At 47.4% G+C, this 21289-nt stretch overlaps 2 protein-coding genes across 3 annotated transcripts in view; one reads left to right on the plus strand and one right to left on the minus strand.

The window, feature by feature from the left end:
- LOC109978352 (dyslexia-associated protein KIAA0319-like) overlaps window positions 1-663 on the plus strand; it is a 3197-nt gene extending 2534 nt beyond the window's left edge. The window contains 1 exon segment of the mRNA XM_065957751.1: window positions 70-663. Coding sequence (XP_065813823.1) covers window positions 70-227 — 158 coding nt within the window. The 3' untranslated portion in view covers window positions 228-663.
- Window positions 664-6159: 5496 nt separating this feature from the next.
- On the minus strand, window positions 6160-20469 carry aldh5a1 (aldehyde dehydrogenase 5 family, member A1 (succinate-semialdehyde dehydrogenase)). 2 transcript variants are annotated; one of them, XM_065957750.1, is made up of 11 exons: window positions 20357-20469; window positions 20011-20253; window positions 15790-15873; window positions 14525-14695; window positions 13270-13386; window positions 13043-13186; window positions 12798-12941; window positions 10514-10672; window positions 10195-10358; window positions 9285-9343; window positions 6160-8272 (listed from the first exon to the last, which is right to left on the minus strand). In XM_065957750.1, the coding sequence occupies exons 2-11, from the start codon at window positions 20227-20229 to the stop codon at window positions 8061-8063; spliced, it is 1473 nt and encodes a 490-aa protein (XP_065813822.1). In that variant the 5' UTR covers window positions 20230-20253; window positions 20357-20469; the 3' UTR covers window positions 6160-8060. The 2 variants fall into 2 exon arrangements, with proteins under 2 accessions (XP_065813822.1, XP_065813821.1); XM_065957749.1 differs by having other exon boundaries at window positions 20011-20445.
- Window positions 20470-21289: the final 820 nt, after the last annotated feature.

Consider the following 21289-nt stretch of genomic DNA (forward strand, 5'->3'; position numbering starts at 1 on the left):
GCTGTGACCACTCTATAATCATGGTTTTGTAGTTCTTTTCCCCCGATATCTTAACCATCTTTTTCTCAGGTATCAAACATCGCAGCACCGAGCACAACTCCAGCCTGATGATGTCCGAGTCGGAGCTCGACAGCGACCAGGACACCATCTTCAGCCGGGACCGACCCGTCCGCAGCAGGAACCGGCTCAGCGCTCAGGGCGCACGCAACGGAAACGCCTTCGGCTGACGGGGACGGGCGACTTCACGGGGAGAGAAAAGACAGAAAAGAAGAGAGGTCTCGGTTGGTTTTGCACTCTGGCGACTCCGTGTGGCATTTAGAGATTTTTATTCCTAGCACTATGAAGGACTTCATTACCCAGAAATCCTTGCCTGTGAGGTCAAGCTCCTTCAAAAGGACGTGAGGAGTCACTGCCTTGAGGACAATCCTGCGTATCCGGGTTGGATTATGTGTGATTTAACGTTAACGTGTGTGGGGGGAAATTCAAACGAACTGATGTTTCTCTTTAAGACCTGAAATGAAGAATCTAAAGGAGGAGCAGACATTCAGCAGAATAAGACACTTGCTTCTGTGAGTCCAGCACACAGAGAGGTGTCAGGGTCTGTTAGCCTAGCTTAGCTCCAACACTGGAAACAGGGGGAAACTGCTAGCTTAGCTTAGCTTAGCATAAACAATCCTCTTTCAACAATTTTAGCTTCGTCTGAATTACGTGCATCATATCAGTTTATTCTAATTCAGTGAGGAGGTTCCTGGTTTGAATCCCCGTCCTTCAGGAGCCTCTCTGTGAGGAGGTTCCTGGTTTGAATCCCCGTCCTTCAGGAGTCTCTCTGTGAGGAGGTTCCTGGTTTGAATCCCCGTCCTTCAGGAGCCTCTCTGTGTGGAGGTTCCTGGTTTGAATCCCCGTCCTTCAGGAGCCTCTCTGTGAGGAGGTTCCTGGTTTGAATCCTCGTCCTTCAGGAGTCTCTCTGTGTGGAGGTTCCTGGTTTGAATCCTCGTCCTTCAGGAGTCTCTCTGTGAGGAGGTTCCTGGTTTGAATCCCCGTCCTTCAGGAGCCTCTCTGTGAGGAGGTTCCTGGTTTGAATCCCCGTCCTTCAGGAGTCTCTGTGAATGCTCAGTGAATGCGAGTGTGTCCTGGTTATCTGTCTCTATAAGTCAGCCCTGTGATTGGCTGGTGATCAGTCCAGGGTGTAACCCCGCCTCTCACCCAATGACAGCTGGGATCGGCTCCAGCCCCCCCTGCGACCCTGAACCGGATAAGCGGTAAAGATAATAGATGAGCAACAACTCCTCATTTGAATATCACACAAACTTGGTTACTGCTCCTATTAAAATATACATTGCTATCATTTACCGCCCACCAGGGTGTAATCTGAATGATTTTGTTGTGGAACTGGACATGCTACTCTCAGAAATCCCTGATGATGGAACACTGATTGTAATGGGAGACATGAATGTACACACTGATAAAGCCCAGGCAACAGACTTCCTTGCTCTCCTATCCTCATTTGACCTCATGCAGGTCCCAACTCCTCCTACCCACAAAGCTGGCAACACTCTTGATTTAATCCTGAACTGCTCCACAGCAAACCTGACTGTCACCCCTCTACATCTATCAGACCACTTCTTTATTTAATTCACAATCTCCTGCTGGAACTCCCTCAGCCACAAATGGTGTCATACCACCAAAACATGCGATCGCTCAAGCCAGCTCAGCTGTCTAACCAGGTAATGGCTGCCATGCCTGCCCAAAAGGTCTTTACCGCACTCTCTACAGACGAGGCTACAGACACTCTCTCTACAGACGAGGCTACAGACACTCTCTCTACAGACGAGGCTACAGACACACTCTCTACAGACGAGGCTACAGACACTCTCTCTACAGACACACTCTCTACAGACGAGGCTACAGACACTCTCTCTACAGACACACTCTCTACAGACGAGGCTACAGACACACTCTCTACAGACACACTCGCTACAGACGAGGCTACAGACACTCTCTCTACAGACGAGGCTCCAGACACACTCTCTACAGCCGAGGCTACAGACACACTCTCTACAGACGAGGCTACAGACACTCTCTCTACAGCCGAGGCTACAGACACTCTCTCTACAGACACACTCTCTACAGACGAGGCTACAGACACACTCTCTACAGACACACTCGCTACAGACGAGGCTACAGACACTCTCTCTACAGACGAGGCTACAGACAAACTCTCTACAGACACACTCTCTACAGACGAGGCTACAGACACACTCTCTACAGACACACTCGCTACAGACGAGGCTACAGACACTCTCTCTACAGACGAGGCTACAGACACACTCTCTACAGACGAGGCTACAGACACACTCTCTACAGACGAGGCTACAGACACACTCTCTACAGACGAGGCTACAGACACTCTCTCTACAGACACACTCTCTACAGACGAGGCTACAGACACACTCTCTACAGACACACTTGCTACAGACGAGGCTACAGACTCTCTCTACAGACGAGGCTACAGACAAACTCTCTACAGACACACTCTCTACAGACGAGGCTACAGACACACTCTCTACAGACACACTCGCTACAGACGAGGCTACAGACACTCTCTCTACAGACGAGGCTACAGACAAACTCTCTACAGACACACTCTCTACAGACGAGGCTACAGACACTCTCTCTACAGACGAGGCTACAGACACTCTCTACAGACACACTCTCTACAGACGAGGCTACAGACACACTCTCTACAGACACACTTGCTACAGACGAGGCTACAGACTCTCTCTACAGACGAGGCTACAGACAAACTCTCTACAGACACACTCTCTACAGACGAGGCTACAGACACACTCTCTACAGACACACTCGCTACAGACGAGGCTACAGACACTCTCTCTACAGACGAGGCTACAGACAAACTCTCTACAGACACACTCTCTACAGACGAGGCTACAGACACTCTCTCTACAGACACACTTGCTACAGACGAGGCTACAGACACTCTCTCTACAGACGAGGCTACAGACAAACTCTCTACAGACACACTCTCTACAGACGAGGCTACAGACACTCTCTCTACAGACGAGGCTACAGACACTCTCTCTACAGACACACTCTCTACAGACGAGGCTACAGACACACTCTCTACAGACGAGGCTACAGACACACTCTCTACAGACACTCTCTCTACAGACGAGGCTACAGACACACTCTCTACAGACGAGGCTACAGACACTCTCTCTACAGACGAGGCTACAGACACACTCTCTACAGACACTCTCTACAGATGAGGCTACAGACACTCTCTCTACAGACGAGGCTACAGACACTCTCTCTACAGACGAGGCTACAGACACACTCTCTACAGACACTCTCTCTACAGACACTCTCTCTACAGACGAGGCTACAGACACACTCTCTACAGACACTCTCTCTACAGACAAGGCTACAGACACACTCTCTACAGACGAGGCTACAGACACTCTCTCTACAGACGAGGCTACAGACACACTCTCTACAGACACACTCTCTACAGATGAGGCTACAGACACACTCTCTACAGATGAGGCTATAGACACACTCTCTACAGACACTCTCTACAGACACACTCTACAGACACTCTCTACAGACACACTCTACAGACACTCTCTACAGACAGGGCTACAGACACACTCTCTACAGACGAGGCTACAGACACTCTCTCTACAGACGAGGCTACAGACACTCTCTCTACAGACGAGGCTACAGACACACTCTCTACAGACGAGGCTACAGACACTCTCTCTACAGACGAGGCTACAGACACTCTCTCTACAGACGAGGCTACAGACAAACTCTCTACAGACGAGGCTACAGACACTCTCTCTACAGACAACCACCTCCTCCTCCACCCTCCGATCTGTTCACACCAGACATGTTTGCCTCGTATTTTACTGAAAACGTTGCAACCATCAGTAACCAGTTTTCTGAGCCTGACCAGCTCAGCCCAAAGGCACCAACCAAAAGTGCCTCACTCGACTCATTCTCCTCTCTGAGGATGAAGTCTCTAAGCTTGTGCTAGACTCTCGGCCCACCACCTGTCCTCTGGACCCAATACCATCAAGCCTCCTGCAGACCATTTCCTCTCTGCTTACTGCTGCACTTAAGCATATCATCAACTCCTCTCTGTCAACGGGTGTGTTCCCAAGCAAGCTCGGGTCACCCCTCTGCTCAAAAAACCCACACTAAACCCAGCCCAGGCTGAAAACTACAGACCGGTTTCTCTTCTGCCCTTTCTGTCAAAAATACTTGAGCAGTCTTTAAGCAAGTCTCTGAGTTCCTGTCCAGAAACGATCTGTTTGACCCAAATCAGTCAGGCTTTAAGCGGGGCCACTCTACTGAAACTGCACTACTGTCAGTAACAGAATCACTATGAGCTGCCAGAGCTGCGGGTCAGTCCTCAGTTCTATTACTGCTAGACCTGTCTACTGCCTTTGACACAGTCAACCATCAAATCCTCCTGTCCACGCTCTCTGAACATCTCAGGATCTGCCCTCTGCTAGTGCGTGTCCTACCTCTCTGGGTGATCCTTTAGAGTGTCGTGGAAGGGAGAAGTGTCCAAAGCGCACAGCTTATGTGCCTCAAGGGGTACCTCAAGGGTCAGTGCTTGGTCCCCTTCTCTTCTCCATATACACAAGCTCACTTGGTTCAATAATCCGCTCTCATGGCTTCTCATACCACTGCTATGCTGATGATACCCAGCTCTTCCTGTCATTCCCGCCAGACGATGTTACAGTCTCTGCAAGAATCTCATCATGCCTTGCTGATATCTCTGAATGGATGAATGAACGCCACCTTCAACTCAATCTTTCAAAGACTGAGCTCCTTGTCATCCCAGCCAGTCCCTATATGCAACCACAGATCAATATCCAGCTTGGAACAACCAAACTCATGCCCACAAAGTCTGCAGGAACCTGGGTGTCATGATTGATGACCAGCTAACTTTTAAGGTTCAAGTAGCCTCGATTGCCCGGTCATGTGGATTTGCCCTGAACAACATCAGGAAGATCAGACCTTACCTGTCAGAACTACACAGCTCCTGGTACAGGCTCTTGTGATGTCTCTACTGGCAGGTCTTCCTACAGTCACTATCAAACCTCTGCAGATGATACAAAATGCAGCAGCACGACTGGTCTTCAACCTTCCTAAAAGAGCACATGTCACTCACATGTTCATCTCCTCACACTGGCTCCCAGTTACTGCTCACATCAAATTTAAAACTCTGCTGCTCGCTTACAAAACAGACACAGAAACGTCTCCTCCTTACTTTAACTCTCTGATCCAGGTCTATGCTCCCTCCCCCCCACTACGCTCTGCCAATGAAAGGCGTCTGATCCAACCTTCACAACAGGGTCCTAAGTCTCTGACTAGACTCTTCTCCTCTGTCGCCCCCCGGTGGTGGAATGAACTTCCAAACTCCATGTGATCTGCAGAGTCCCTCTGCACCTTTAAGAAAAAGCTAAAGAGCCAGCTCTTTCATGAATACCTACTAACTTAATGATGATGGTCTCCATATTATTGATGATGATGATGGTTTTTGTTTGATAACGATGACTTATAAGATGGTTTCTATACTGATTAGAGCTCTCAAGAACTGCCCTCAATGTTGTGCTTTGCCTCTGGTCACTTCCTGTCAGCACCTGTGTGTCCAATCAGACTCAAAGCTGACCATTTGCTCTTACTGACATTGTTCTCTTTTTTCTAGATCCTTGCTTGTGTTGTTCTTACTCTCTGATGTACGTCGCTTTGGATAAAAGCGCCTGCTGAGTGAATTGTAGAATTGTAGATGGATATTAGCTTCTTCAGGCATTAACACGTAACTAATACTGACACTAAAAAACACATGACGAGATGTTTTATTACAATTTGCTCTTTAATGTTCCATCAACAACTGAAGTCAGAAATACAAAAGTTATTTTCTTTTTTAAATTAACTCTAACTACAACATCATGTTACAATTAAGACAAAGATCACTTTACATTAGAGAGCTGTACAGTTCACTAACATCATCATGGAGGATCATGGGAATCATTCACAGCTATGACGACTTCTCTTCAGTCCGAGACGCCGAGGGGGCCGGCTCACATGCATGACCCGCATCAGGCATGCTTTTCAACATTAATGTTTTAAGTAATCTCTCTCAGATGGGATCAACACAGGACAGATTGACGGTTCTGTTCTCATGCCTTAAAACTGTTTTTACTTCCTGTAGTTTGATCCGTTTTGTGTTCCAACGTGGCGGCATGTCTCAGTTTTAATCGTACAAAAATAACGACTTCCACATGAATACAGGACGTCGGGATCTTCAACACAAACTAAACTTTTAGAAAAATCTAGAATAAAAGGTTTTGTGCTTCATTTCAGTTTCTTTTTTACGGCGTGCAGATCTGACGCGCTTTCTCCGTTTTAAACAAAGACGTTTGAGCTCCTGAAGAACGTTTCCGTCTCTCCCTAGTTTACATGAGATTAGTGTGATGGCAGATGTCACCAAACTGGCGCTGGTGCTAACGATGCTAACTGGACATTTTACACGCTCACACATACACACACAGTTACTCTCCCACGATGTTGACGAGCAGAGACGCCTGATTGGACGACGGAGGTCACTACTGCTTCTTACAACACTCCCACCACACAAACCCCGCCCCCACGTTGGCGGTTTTGGACGACATCCGGACTTGGAGAAATGGTCGTTGCAGAGTTACAGGGAGAAAACATATTAACATACTGATCATAAAAATGTGTTGTTTTTTTTTTCAAAGATTTATTTTTGGGCTTTTTCGTGCCTTTAATGCAGAGAGAGGACAGTGGATAGAGTCAGAAACCAGAGAGAGAGAGAGGACAGTGGATAGAGTCAGAAACCAGAGAGAGAGAGGACAGTGGATAGAGTCTGAAACCAGAGAGAGAGAGAGAGGACAGTGGATAGAGTCTGAAACCAGAGAGAGAGAGGACAGTGGATAGAGTCAGAAACCAGAGAGAGAGAGAGGACAGTGGATAGAGTCTGAAACCAGAGAGAGAGAGAGGACAGTGGATAGAGTCTGAAACCAGGGAGAGAGAGGACAGTGGATAGAGTCTGAAACCAGAGAGAGAGAGCAGGGAATGACATGCGGAAAGGGGCCACGGGTGGAAGTGAACCCGGGCCTACCGCTCGAGACGAGAGTCTCAATACATGGACGCGCACCCTAACCACTGCGCCACCAGCGCGCCCCAATAAAAATGTGTTTTCTAACATGTGGAGATCATGTTTAGTATTTCATAATCTTAAAGGTGACATCTCCTCCTCCTCTTCTTCAGTGTAAATAAGTCTCAGAGCTCCTCAAAACATGTGTGTGAAGTTTCTTGTTCTAAATCCACTCTGATCCTGTATTTGATTATGTCTATAAACCCCTCTATTTCAGCCCTGCTCAGAACAGGCTGTTTCTGTGTCTGTACCTTTAAATATGTAAATGAGCTGTGTCTGACCACGCCCCCTCTCTGGAAGGACTTGGGTGTACTCAGTCTTTCTCGCTCCATGTCCTATTGTTTACGGTGAGAAGGCAGACTCAGAGGGCAGAACAAACACCTAGCTGTGGGAGTGTCACCCACCTGGGGGAGGGGCTACTGCCCTTTGTGATGTCATAAAGGGAAAATCTCCAATTTTAAAGAACATGCGACCTTTAAAGATTTGAACAAAGGCAAACACATCATTATTGCCTGATTCTGCATATGAACATGTGATAATAAAAAAGGCAGCAGAGGAGCAATGAAGAGGACCCTGTCTCACCAGAGACTGCCCCCTCCTGGCAGCTGAAGAGAAATGCAGATGGCACGATATTTCATATTTTGCTGGGTTTTTTTTAAATGTTACTTGACTAGTTTCCTGCATGGCCTCAAACTAAGTCTGCAGTTTTATTATATTATATTGATTGAGGAGACCACAGAATTAAAACAACTTCAGCCTGAGCTCCTCTAATGATTACTGCATGATTATGAGTTTAGGAGGGGGGTTTAGGAGTGTGGTACCACCGGTGGGGCTGCGTCCTCTCTCAGGGTTTCAGTCCTCCGAAGCACATGTACTTCACCTCCAGGTACTCGTCAATGCCGTACTTGGAGCCTTCGCGACCCAAACCGGACTGTTTGACCCCGCCGAACGTGGCCTCTGGGGTGGACAGGAGACCCTCGTTGACGCCCACTATCCCCACCTCCAACGCCTCGGCCACGCGCCACATCTGACTCACATCCTGCGAGTACAGGTAACCTAAAATGTGTTAAAAAAAACAAAAAACAAAGCCAGCCAATCAGACGCTGAAAATAATAATGTGTTGGTTCAAGACAGAATAATGCTGCCTTCATGTGCTCCTCGGAAATGTCAGATTTCTGAGTTCTGAGCATGTGAACGGCGCAGCAAAGTGAGATTATGAGTCGGGAAATTCTGATTTTCGTGAGTGAGTGTATTAACATAGAATGAGCTTCAGGTAAACATTGTGTTCTTCATTCTGCCGCCGAAGCACAAACGATCTCAGTGATTCATGAGCCACAAAACATCAACCTCCTGGTGACCACGCTTGTTGCTATTTTCCAACGAGAGAACTCATTGTTATGACTGCACAACTGGTGTGTACGATGTTTCCAAGCAGCACCTGAAGGGATCATAACTGATCAATAAGGGCAGTTTTATTCTAAAGGTTTAAAAACTCTCCAATCTAAGAAAAATAAACAGTCAGTCATTGTTCTTAGTGTCTGATCCAACATGGCGGACGGTTTCCACCACACAGGTGTGTATATGATAAAGTTTTCAGCCGCTTTCATGTGGACTCTAGATGGCGCCGAACACTCGCATGTGTAGTCTATAATTCCTTGGGTTGGATCCGACTTTGTCAGCCAGATGTATGTGCAAAAATGTTTTACCATGCAGCTTTTCAATCTGCATCTGTCGCGTTAAAATGAACCGTTTTATTTAGGGAGAAGCTTCAGGTTTGACGCGTCAGCTTTCAGTCTTTCCGAGGCGACGAACTCGGAGATGCATCTTGAAAACTTCTTCAAATCAGAGAGCATGAGTGGAAGGTTGTTAACAAGTCGACAAACGCTCAGTGACTACTCAGGACTGTTTTAGAAGCATTAAAACGCACTAAAACCAAAAACGCTGACATCAGGGAACTTCAACTGTAAGTTCTCCAAATGTTTCTGTAAAGTGGAAAGGCTGATCTCAAACACACTTTAAGACTTTCAGGAGATTTTTTACCTGTACAAGTTCAGAGTGATGCACTCACCTGCCAGCCCAACATTACAAGCGTTAGCGATAGCCAGAGCCTCCTCCTCTTTGTCAAACCTGCAAACCAGAAGAAAATACACCTCATTACAACTAGCTGACCAAAAACTTTCTCCCTTTTCTTGTTGTTTCTAAGTTCCTTTTCTCAATTTTAAAGGTCCAATCAGTGAGCTGTGTAGAGAGTGAGATGATAAAGGTATCTTACTCTCTGATCATTAAGTGCTGGCTTCTCAATGCAGCAGCCAGTATGTCCTCCTTCTAACTTTAGATTCTGCTCCTGAATGCTCTGGATTTGTTTGGACCAGAGAAGGTAGAAGCTTTTAAGACACCCCCACACGGCCGTTTTGGACACCCCTCGGTTTGTCAGATATGAGAGCAGTTATCAGGTCAACAGGTGTTGCAGCGATGGAAGCGGTCAAGAGAAGTGGTTCAGATAGAAGTGATTGTACCCGACCTAAAAAGCCTCTGCATGTTTCTAATAAGCTCCACGAGCAGAAACGTGCTCAAACTAGGATCAATATTGGAGATGCTTTTGAAAAATGGAGAGAGGTTAGAACACAGAAAGGTTTACAGACCCATGCAGAGCTGGATAAACACTGAAGCTTCAGAGTCCACCACATGGTGACCTGAGTGAGCATCCACTCTAGAGAGGAGGGGGGGAGACAGCTCTATATGATGTTTAGAATTTAGACTGCAGTACCCATTTTAAACACCAGGGGTCAGAGCTACATACTGCTCCTTTAATGTTATCAAATGTAACACATGGCAGCTACAGGTGTGTGTGCACTGCTGATGTAAAGAAAGTGTGTGTGTGTGTTTGTGAAGCTCTAACATGAATAAAAGGTGACTGTAGATCAATAAGGACATTAAATAAAGACGTGAACACACTGATGAGTCGTGACCGTACACACCTGATGACGGGCAGCAGCGGGCCGAACGTCTCCTCTCTGGTACACAGCATGTCTGTGGTGACGTCGGCCAGCAGGGTCGGCTCCATGTAGGAACCTTCCAGACGCTTGCCGCCCTTCAATACCTTCGCCCCCTTGGACACGGCGTCTGATATCTGATGAGTAACCTGACAGACAGACGGCGTGTGTATGAGGACTTTAACCTCTGTACATGGGGCGCACGCACTAACCGCTAGGCTACCGGTGCCCCAAACATATTGACAGAAAAAAGGTCATCTGATAAGAGAGATGGACGTCTCTCCAAACATTAAACCGTGTTCACCTTCTCTGCAGCTCGGGGGTTGATGAGCGGCCCCTGCGTGGTGCCGGGCTCCGAGCCGTGTCCCAGACGGAGCTCGGCGTCCATCGTCTGACCGAGCTTCTCCATGAAGCGGTCGTGGATACCGCTCTGCACCAGGAAGCGGTTAGAGCACACGCACGTCTACAGGGAGGAGGAGGAGGAGAGAGAGGAGGAGGAGGAGAGAGAGGAGAAGGAGGAGAGAGAGGAGGAGAGAGAGAGGAGGAGGAGGAGAGAGAGAGGAGGAGAAGGAGGAGGAGGAGGAGGAGGAGGAGGAGGAGAAGGAGGAGGAGAAGAAAGATCAAGAAGAGAAAAAGGAGAATGAAGAGGAGGAGGAGAGAGAGAGGAGGAAGAGGAGGAGGAGGACGAGAGAGAGAGGAGGAAGAGGAGGAGGAGGACGAGAGAGATAGGAGGAAGAGGAGGAGGAGGACGAGAGAGATAGGAGGAAGAGGAGGAGAGAGAGGAGGAGAGAGAGGAGGAGAGAGAGAGGAGGAAGAGGAGGAGGAGAGAGAGATAGGAGGAAGAGGAGGAGAGAGAGGAGGAGAGAGAGGAGGAGGAGAGAGAGGAGGAAGAGGAGGAGAGAGAGAGGAGGAAGAGGAAGAGGAGAGAGAGGAGGAAGAGGAGAAAGAGAGAGGAGGAGGAAGAGGAGGAGAAGAGAGAGAGGAGGAGGAGGAGGAGGAGAGAGAGGAGGAGGAGAGAGAGGAGGAAGAGGAGGAGGAGGACGAGAGAGAGAGGAGGAAGAGGAGGAGGAGGACGAGAGAGATAGGAGGAAGAGGAGGAGGAGGACGAGAGAGAGAGGAGGAAGAGGAGGAGGAGGACGAGAGAGATAGGAGGAAGAGGAGGAGGAGGACGAGAGAGATAGGAGGAAGAGGAGGAGAGAGAGGAGGAGAGAGAGAGGAGGAAGAGGAGGAGGAGAGAGAGATAGGAGGAAGAGGAGGAGAGAGAGGAGGAGGAGAGAGAGGAGGAAGAGGAGGAGAGAGAGAGGAGGAAGAGGAAGAGGAGAGAGAGGAGGAAGAGGAGAAAGAGAGAGGAGGAGGAAGAGGAGGAGAAGAGAGAGAGGAGGAGGAGGAGGAGGAGAGAGAGGAGGAGGAGAGAGAGGAGGAAGAGGAGGAGGAGGACGAGAGAGAGAGGAGGAAGAGGAGGAGGAGGACGAGAGAGATAGGAGGAAGAGGAGGAGAGAGAGGAGGAGAGAGAGGAGGAGAGAGAGAGGAGGAAGAGGAGGAGGAGAGAGAGATAGGAGGAAGAGGAGGAGAGAGAGGAGGAGAGAGAGGAGGAGGAGAGAGAGGAGGAAGAGGAGGAGAGAGAGAGGAGGAAGAGGAAGAGGAGAGAGAGGAGGAAGAGGAGAAAGAGAGAGGAGGAGGAAGAGGAGGAGAAGAGAGAGAGGAGGAGGAGGAGGAGGAGAGAGAGGAGGAAGAGGAGGAGGAGAGAGAGGAGGAAGAGGAGGAGAGAGAGAGGAGGAAGAGGAAGAGGAGGAGAAGAGAGAGAGGAGGAGGAGGAGGAGAGAGAGGAGGAAGAGGAGGAGAGAGAGGAGGAAGAGGAGGAGGAGAGAGAGGAGGAGGAGAGAGAGAGAGGAGGAAGAGGAGGAGGAGGAGAGAGAGGAGGAGGAGGAGGAAGAGGAGGAGGAGGAGGAGGAGAGAGAGGAGGAGGAGGAGGAAGAGGAGGAGGGGAGGAAAAGGAGGAGGAGAAGGAGAGAGAGGAGGAGGAGGAGGAAGAGGAGGAGGGGAGAGAGAGGAGGAAGAGGAGGAGGAGGAGAGAGAGGAGGAGGAGGTGAGAGAGGAGGAGGAGGAGGAAGAGGAGGAGGAGGAGGAGGAGAGAGTGAGGAGAGTGAGGAGGTGGAGGAAGAGGAGGAGGAGAGAGAGAGGAGGAGAAGGAGGAGGGGGGGAGAGGAGTGGAGGAGGAGGAGGAGTGAGAGTGGAGGAGGAGGAGTGAGAGGAGGAGGAGGGTGGTGGAGGGGTGGAGGGGGGGGAGAGAGAGGTGAGGAGGAGGAGGAGGAGGAGGAGGAGGAGAGAGGGAGGTGGAGGTGGAGGGGGGGTGAGTGGAGGAGTGGAGGTGGAGGAGGAAGAGGAGGAGGTGAGAGGAGGAAGAGGAGTGTGAGTGAGGTGGAGAAGGAGGTGGGGGGAGTGAGTGTGTGGAGGGTGGAGTGTGAGGAGGTGGTGGAGGAGGTGGGGTGTGAGAGGTGGAGGAGGAGGAAAGTGAGTATGTGGTGAAGCTTTGCAGGCAGAAGAAGTCGGCTGTGAATAAAGAACTGGAACAACAACACTCATGTTACCTGTCCAGAGTTCCTGAACTTGGAGCCCATGGCTCCGGCCACCGCCTGGTCGACATCGGCACTGTCAAACACGATGAAGGGGGCGTGGCCACCCAGCTCCATGGACGCCTTCTTCACGGTGTCAGCAGCCATTTTGAGCAGTACCTGAAAGGAAATGTAATTAAACTTCCTTTTCTCTGTAATATACTAATATACTGTTCACACACCAGCAGGGGGCGCTTCATGCTGCATGTTCAGTGTCTAACCTTGCCAGTGGCGGTGGAACCGGTGAAAGAGATTTTAGCAACCAGTGGGTCGGTGCAGAGAACCTGCCCGACTGACGGGGTCTTCTCTCTGGAACACGGGACCACGTTAAAGACGCCCGCCGGGATCCCCGCCTGCTCCGCCAGCTGAACAGCAACACGAGAGAGTTTGAGTTCAATCAGAAAAATAATGACCACAGCGGGTTACATCACACGTTAAGTGTTCTGACCTCAGCCAGAGCGAGCGCTGACAGCGGCGTGTCCTCGGCGGGTTTCACCACCACCGTGCAGCCGACAGCCAGAGCAGCTCCGACCTTCCTGGTGATCATCGCGCTCGGGAAGTTCCACTGTGGAGAAACAAGACTGTCAACTTTTACGTTTAACAATTCTGGCTCCGCCTCTTCAATATGTCCTAATCATTAAGGGAAACCTCCTGGGAGGAGCATGATGGAGCCCCATGTTAAAATGTCTAACTTTACAGCTGCAGTTCCTCCAGTGTCCACTAGAGTCTGTCTCCTGCAGTGAGTCAGTCCTCATAGAGCTCTATGTTAAAATGTCTAACTTTACAGCTGCAGTTCCTCCAGTGTCCACTAGAGTCTGTCTCCTGCAGTGAGTCAGTCCTCATAGAGCTCTATGTTAAAATGTCTAACTTTACAGCTGCAGTTCCTCCAGTGTCCACTAGAGTCTGTCTCCTGCAGTGAGTCAGTCCTCATAGAGCTCTATGTTAAAATGTCTAACTTTACAGCTGCAGTTCCTCCAGTGTCCACTAGAGTCTGTCTCCTGCAGTGAGTCAGTCCCCATAGAGCTCCATGTTAAAATGTCTAACTTTACAGCTGCAGTTCCTCCAGTGTCCACTAGACTCTGTCTCCTGCAGTGAGTCAGTCCCCATAGAGCTCTATGTTAAAATGTCTAACTTTACAGCTGCAGTTCCTCCAGTGTCCACTAGAGTCTGTCTCCTGCAGTGAGTCAGTCCCCATAGAGCTCTATGTTTAAAATGTCTAACTTTACAGCTGCAGTTCCTCCAGTGTCCACTAGAGTCTGTCTCCTGCAGTGAGTCAGTCCCCATAGAGCTCTATGTTTAAAATGTCTAACTTTACAGCTGCAGTTCCTCCAGTGTCCACTAGAGTCTGTCTCCTGCAGTGAGTCAGTCCTCATAGAGCTCTATGTTAAAATAAACATGTTTACATCCTGGTATAAAAACAGTTTGGATCTCTAGATCTAATTTCTCTCTTCATTTATACGGGCTGAATGTTTATACAACTCACCTGTTCAAATCATATTAAGGCTTAAAGGGATGTAGAATTAGGGGGCGTGGCCTCTTTGAGTGACAGGTGGGAGCTGCTAGCTGTCTGCTAGGTGTCCCCTCAGCTAATTCAGTCCCTGACCTTTGACCTCTGGGCCGTGTTTGTGCTGTTGGAGCCTTTTCGAGCGTTTCAAGTCTGAGCTTTAAATGTTTGGGACTTTTGCAGGTATCTGGCTGCTCACCGGTGTGATGATGGACGCCACGCCCACAGGCTGCTTGAGGAGGAGGATCTTTCTGTCTTTGGCGGGCGATGGGACGATGTCTCCGTAAACTCGCCGAGCCTCCTCAGAAAACCACTCCAGGAAGGAGGCGGAGTACGCGATCTCCCCGAGAGACTCCTTTATGGGCTTACCCTGCAAAACACACACACACACACACACACACACACACACACACACACCTTTTAAGAGGGTCGACCTCGATGTTCATCGTAAAATTGGGGCGCTGGTGGCTCAGGGGGTAGAGCGCGCCCCATGTATCGAGGCTACTGTCCTCCAAGCGAGCGGCCCAGGTTCAAATCCCACCTGTGGCTTCTTTCCCGCATGTCATTCTCTCTCTCTCTCTCTCTGATTTCTGACTCTACCCACTGTCCTGTCTCTACATTAAAAAATAAAAACTTTTTGTGCCCTTAATGTAGAGACAGGACAGTGGGTAGAGTCAGAAATCAGAGAGAGAGAGAGAGAGAATGACATGCGGGAAAGAAGCCACAGGTGGGATGTGAACTCGGGCTGCCCGCTTGAGACGACAGCCTCCATACATGGGGCGCGCGCACTAACCACTGAGCCACCAGCGGCCCACAAAAATAAATCTTATAAGAAAAAAAAAAAAGGGTAAAAATGAAAGCCCGACCGATATCAGCATATCCAGTGACTATCGGTATTGGCTAATTTTAACACCGATATGAGCCGATATTACAAGTTTTATTCAGCAGTCAAAAAGCATATCATTTGAGTTTTATTGTATTACACTAACAGTTCTCTTTCACCAGCAGAGGGCGCTATATGGATTACAACAAACATCGTACATGCTCAGTTACTTTCCAGCTGAGTGACCATCTTGTCTTCATTAAATATCTTTTCCACAAGTGTTTGATAACTGCATCTGAGGGATCAATAAAAGTGTATATCTATATTCATCTCTCTAAGGATTGAACTTAAAACCAAGAAAGATATCGGCCGATATATCAATTTCTACATCGGCCCCAAAAATCCCACATCGGTCAGGCCCTCGTAAAAATTACATCAAAATCTCAAAGGTTTAAATCCATAACTGTGAAGGTGAGACTGTAAGAGGAAATCTGAGGAAACAGTTTGAGAAGTGTGTCGTCTGCTTCATGAAAGTTTTTAGATTTGAAATTCATCCTCCTCCTCCTCCTCCTCCTGCAGGTTTAGATTTTGTCCCACATTCAGACCCTTAATACTTCCTTTATTTTACACCTGATACTCACACTCTCAAATGTGATCAGCTTGGCCAGGTCTTCTTTGTGCAGCGTCACCAGGTCGAACCACTTCCTCAGCAGGACGCTCCTCTCCTGCAGGACGACCAATCAGATCACACCATGAACAACAGGTTTCATCATGTTTTTCATGTTTTTCATTCAGTTAATGTTTGGAAAAACTTGGCGACAGCAGCTTCCTGTGAACGGTGACGGATTACTTTTAAACTTTAGAAAACATGAAATGAATAATTCACAGAGAGTGACATTAAAATCTCCAGGGACACATTAAAGGGGGTCAATCTGGGTAAACGGACTTGAGCTTGTTTACTTATTTTCTAGTCTTCTGACTACTCAAGGCTCTTTTTACACCGCAGGTCACACCTACACATTCACACACTGATGGTAGAGGCTGCTGAGTAAAGAGTCCGTCAGTATTAACTCATCCATTCACACACTGATGGTAGAGGCCGCTGAGTAAAGAGTCCGTCAGTATTAACTCATCCATTCATACACATTCACACACTGATGGTAGAGGCCGCTGAGTAAAGAGTCCGTCAGTATTAACTCATCCATTCACACACTGATGGTAGAGGCCGCTGAGTAAAGAGTCCGTCAGTATTAACTCATCCATTCATACACATTCACACACTGATGGTAGAGGCCGCTGAGTAAAGAGTCCATCAGTATCAACTCATCCATTCACACACTGATGGTAGAGGCTGCTGAGTAAAGAGTCCGTCAGTATTAACTCATCCATTCACACACTGATGGTAGAGGCCGCTGAGTAAAGAGTCCATCAGTATCAACTCATCCATTCACACACTGATGGTAGAGGCCGCTGAGTAAAGAGTCCGTCAGTATTAACTCATCCATTCACACACTGATGGTAGAGGCCGCTGAGTAAAGAGTCCGTCAGTATTAACTCATCCATTCACACACTGATGGTAGAGGCCGCTGAGTAAAGAGTCCGTCAGTATTAACTCATCCATTCACACACTGATGGTAGAGGCCGCTGAGTAAAGAGTCCATCAGTATTAACTCATCCATTCATACACATTCACACGCTGATGGTAGAGGCCGCTGTGTAAAGAGTCCGTCAGTATTAACTCATCCATTCACACACTGATGGTAGAGGCCGCTGAGTAAAGAGTCCGTCAGTATTAACTCATCCATTCATACACATTCACACACTGATGGTAGAGGCCGCTGAGTAAAGAGTCCGTCAGTATTAACTCATCCATTCACACACTGATGGTAGAGGCCGCTGAGTAAAGAGTCCGTCAGTATTAACTCATCCATTCACACACTGATGGTAGAGGCTGCTGAGTAAAGAGTCCGTCAGTATTAACTCATCCATTCACACACTGATGGTAGAGGCTGCTGTTAGAGAGTCCGTCAGTATTAACTCATCCATTCATACACATTCACACACTGATGGTAGAGGCCGCTGAGTAAAGAGTCCATCAGTATTAACTCATCCATTCATACACATTCACATGCTAATGGTAGAGGCCGCTGAGTAAAGAGTCCATCAGTATTAACTCATCCATTCATACACATTCACACACTGATGGTAGAGGCCGCTGAGTAAAGAGTCCATTAGTATTAACTCATCCATTCATACACATTCACACGCTGATGGTAGAGGCTGCTGTTAGAGAGTCCATCAGTATTAACTCATCCATTCATACACATTCACACACTGATGGTAGAGGCTGCTGTTAGAGAGTCCATCAGTATTAACTCATCCATTCACACACATTCACACACTGATGGTAGAGGCTGCTGTTAGAGAGTCCATCAGTATTAACTCATCCATTCACACACTGATGGTAGAGGCCGCTGAGTAGAGTCCATCAGTATTAACTCATCCATTCACACACTGATGGTAGAGGCTGCTGTTAGAGAGTCCATCAGTATTAACTCATCCATTCACACACATTCACACGCTGATGGTAGAGGCCGCTGAGTAGAGTCCATCAGTATTAACTCATCCATTCACACACTGATGGTAGAGGCTGCTGTTAGAGAGTCCATCAGTATTAACTCATCCATTCACACACATTCACACTGATGGTAGAGGCCGCTGTTAGAGAGTCCATCAGTAATAACTCATCCATTCACACACTGATGGTAGAGGCTGCTGTTAGAGAGTCCATCAGTAATAACTCATCCATTCACACACTGATGGTAGAGGCTGCTGTTAGAGAGTCCATCAGTAATAACTCATCCATTCACACGCTGATGGTAGAGGCTGCTGTTAGAGAGTCCATCAGTATTAACTCATCCATTCACACACATTCACACGCTGATGGTAGAGGCCGCTGAGTAAAGAGTCCATCAGTATTAACTCATCCATTATTACACATTCACACACTGATGGTAGAGGCTGCTGTTAGAGAGTCCATCAGTATTAACTCATCCATTCACACACTGATGGTAGAGGCTGCTGTTAGAGAGTCCATCAGTAATAACTCATCCATTCACACACTGATGGTAGAGGCTGCTGTTAGAGAGTCCATCAGTAATAACTCATCCATTCACACGCTGATGGTAGAGGCTGCTGTTAGAGAGTCCATCAGTATTAACTCATCCATTCACACACATTCACACACTGATGGTAGAGGCTGCTGTTAGAGAGTCCATCAGTATTAACTCATCCATTATTACACATTCACACGCTGATGGTAGAGGCTGCTGTTAGAGAGTCCATCAGTATTAACTCATCCATTATTACACATTCACACGCTGATGGTAGAGGCTGCTGTTAGAGAGTCCATCAGTATTAACTCATCCATTCACACACTGATGGTAGAGGCTGCTGTTAGAGAGTCCATCAGTATTAACTCATCCATTCACACACATTCACACGCTGATGGTAGAGGCCGCTGAGTAAAGAGTCCATCAGTATTAACTCATCCATTATTACACATTCACACACTGATGGTAGAGGCTGCTGTTAGAGAGTCCATCAGTAATAACTCATCCATTCACACGCTGATGGTAGAGGCTGCTGTTAGAGAGTCCATCAGTATTAACTCATCCATTCACACACATTCACACGCTGATGGTAGAGGCTGCTGTTAGAGAGTCCATCAGTATTAACTCATCCATTCACACACTGATGGTAGAGGCCGCTGTTAGAGAGTCCATCAGTATTAACTCATCCATTCACACACGGACGAACGGAAACTTTAAAGGTCAGACTCAAACGTGTGTGTGCAGCACAAACATGACAAGTTAATGTTTTAAATCACAAACTGTTTATTCAGCTCACCTTATGTCACCTTTACATCCTGCAGAACTTTAGACTGAGACAAAGATCTTCTACTGAGGTACAGTAGTGGCACTACTTTGGTTTTGCAATTGCAGCTTTAATAGCTTCAGGATTTGTGTGAATAAAACACAAAATAGTTGTGTTATAAAGTGAGTTACAATAATGCACACATCATATTCTGTGGAGCTGTTTTGTGAAATGAGCATTTCTACTATTTTAACCTGTTTTGATGCTGACACTTTAACACTTATAAATACCATGACTTTGAATTCTACCACAGTATTTATACTCCTTAGCAATACTTCTTTAACTTAAGGAAAAGACCTGGGTGCATCTTCCAAAGCAGCTACTTAGACATTAAATATTACTGTATTTTTCACCTCTTTAGAAAGTTGTATAAACTATTAAAGAATCAGTCCAGTGCTATGTTGTCTTGTAAAGCCTTAGTTTGCTCACAGTTAATCAGACAGTCCAGACACGCAGTTTAAAAGCGACACAAATGCACCCACAGGCGAGAAAATGCCTTGACGCCAAACCCCATTCAAATTATCCGCGGTTTAATATTGTTGTGTTTAAAGGTTTAAATTAAAGGCTCATTTTAAATTTATATAAACGCAGTAAGCACGTTTTTTTTAGTACTTTAGTAACTCACTTCCCTTCGGCATATATGACGAGCTTACACTCAGCCATTTGTACGTAATTATTCCAAACAGACTCTGATCTTGTCCTTGATAAGAATAAGGACAAGTGTTTATTTGCAGACGAAGGGAAATTTAAACTTTAGATTTAACCTAAAAATTGAGTTGTCAAGCAAATAATGCACACGCCGAATAAAAGTCTGGGTCCTACTTATTTAGTACCTACCATTTTTTGTGGTGTTTTCTTGCTTTTATGACTGATAAGCGACATGTTTGTTGAATTGACAGTTTTTCGAAGAGAGTTCGGTTGGGTACCTTAGCTGTGTACTGCTTCCAGGAATGAAACGCCTTGTAGGCAGCGTCCACAGCCTGCTTGGCCTCAGCAGGGCCACAGTCTGACACCCGGGCTATCTCCTTCCCCGTGGCCGGGTCCAGGACCGGGAACACCGAGGCTGCGGGGACCCAGCGGCCGTTCACGTAGCTCTCGGTGCGCAGCAGCGGAGAGGAGACGTCCAGGCTGTAGTGTTTGTGCATGGCGGCGGGCAGGCCGGGGAAGACCTGCCGGAGGAAGCAGCGACTCCTCAGCACACAGAAAGTGGACATACCGGGGTTAAAGTCTGGAGCTGGGTGTGTGTGAGACGCTCACTGTGCGGCGGCTGACCTGTGTATGTCTCCCCCCAGGTCGGTGACAGACCTCCAGAAGCTTTCCGTCGGTTTCAACCAGTCCCTGGCTGCAGGAGGGATGACACGTTAATGACGTCACCGCGCACAAACAAACCGAGAGCACTTCAGGGTCTTCTTCTTTTGCCAAGAACCGGTGATGCGTTTAATGCACATGACAAAGACGCCCATTGCTAACGGGAAAAGAGAAAACATTAATGAAAACACTAATGAAAAATCTTGTTTCTGTAATTATTTTTATAATAAACTTGAGCTAAATAACCACTACGTAGGCCTTTGTCAAAATAATGACTTAAACTCTAAATATTTAACACAAAGAAACTCAAAACAATAAACAGTGTTCACAGAAAATAAATGTATAAAAACCAAGCGGCAACCTCCGGTCTCGAAAAATGAAGCTGTTGCGGAAGTGAAAAAAATCCTGCAGTTCCTGGAGTGTCCACTAGAGGCTGGCTGCAGAAGCACAGGAAGTCACATACACACCCATTCTAAAAAGCCTGTTTTTACAGCAGAGATAAACATGTTTACAGTCTGGTTCAAAAAACCAAATAGGTGTGATTAGCTCATGTCTCGATGGACACACACTGTACGGGGGGTGAATGTTTTGATGACTCATCAGTTTTTGATTTGATGAAGGATATTAAGACTCCAGCGCCCCCTGCAGGAACAGACAGGTGACGCCACTCAGACTTAGTCCAGTAATATTTACAATCTGTGATAAGTACTAATTAGAATGTCCTAACTGTGAAAAATTCTCAGTCAGTACAAACATTATTCTGTCTTTCTTTGATCAATATTGGATTTAATCCCCCCCCGTCCAGTTTTGTTATCTTACATCCGTTGCCCTCACAGATTGTGTGAACATTTACATTCCAATAAAGGCTATTGATAATGTGCATCTGAAGACTTTTTG

Source organism: Labrus bergylta, chromosome 8 (genome assembly GCF_963930695.1).
Source record: "Labrus bergylta chromosome 8, fLabBer1.1, whole genome shotgun sequence".
Lineage (NCBI taxonomy): Eukaryota > Metazoa > Chordata > Actinopteri > Labriformes > Labridae > Labrus > Labrus bergylta.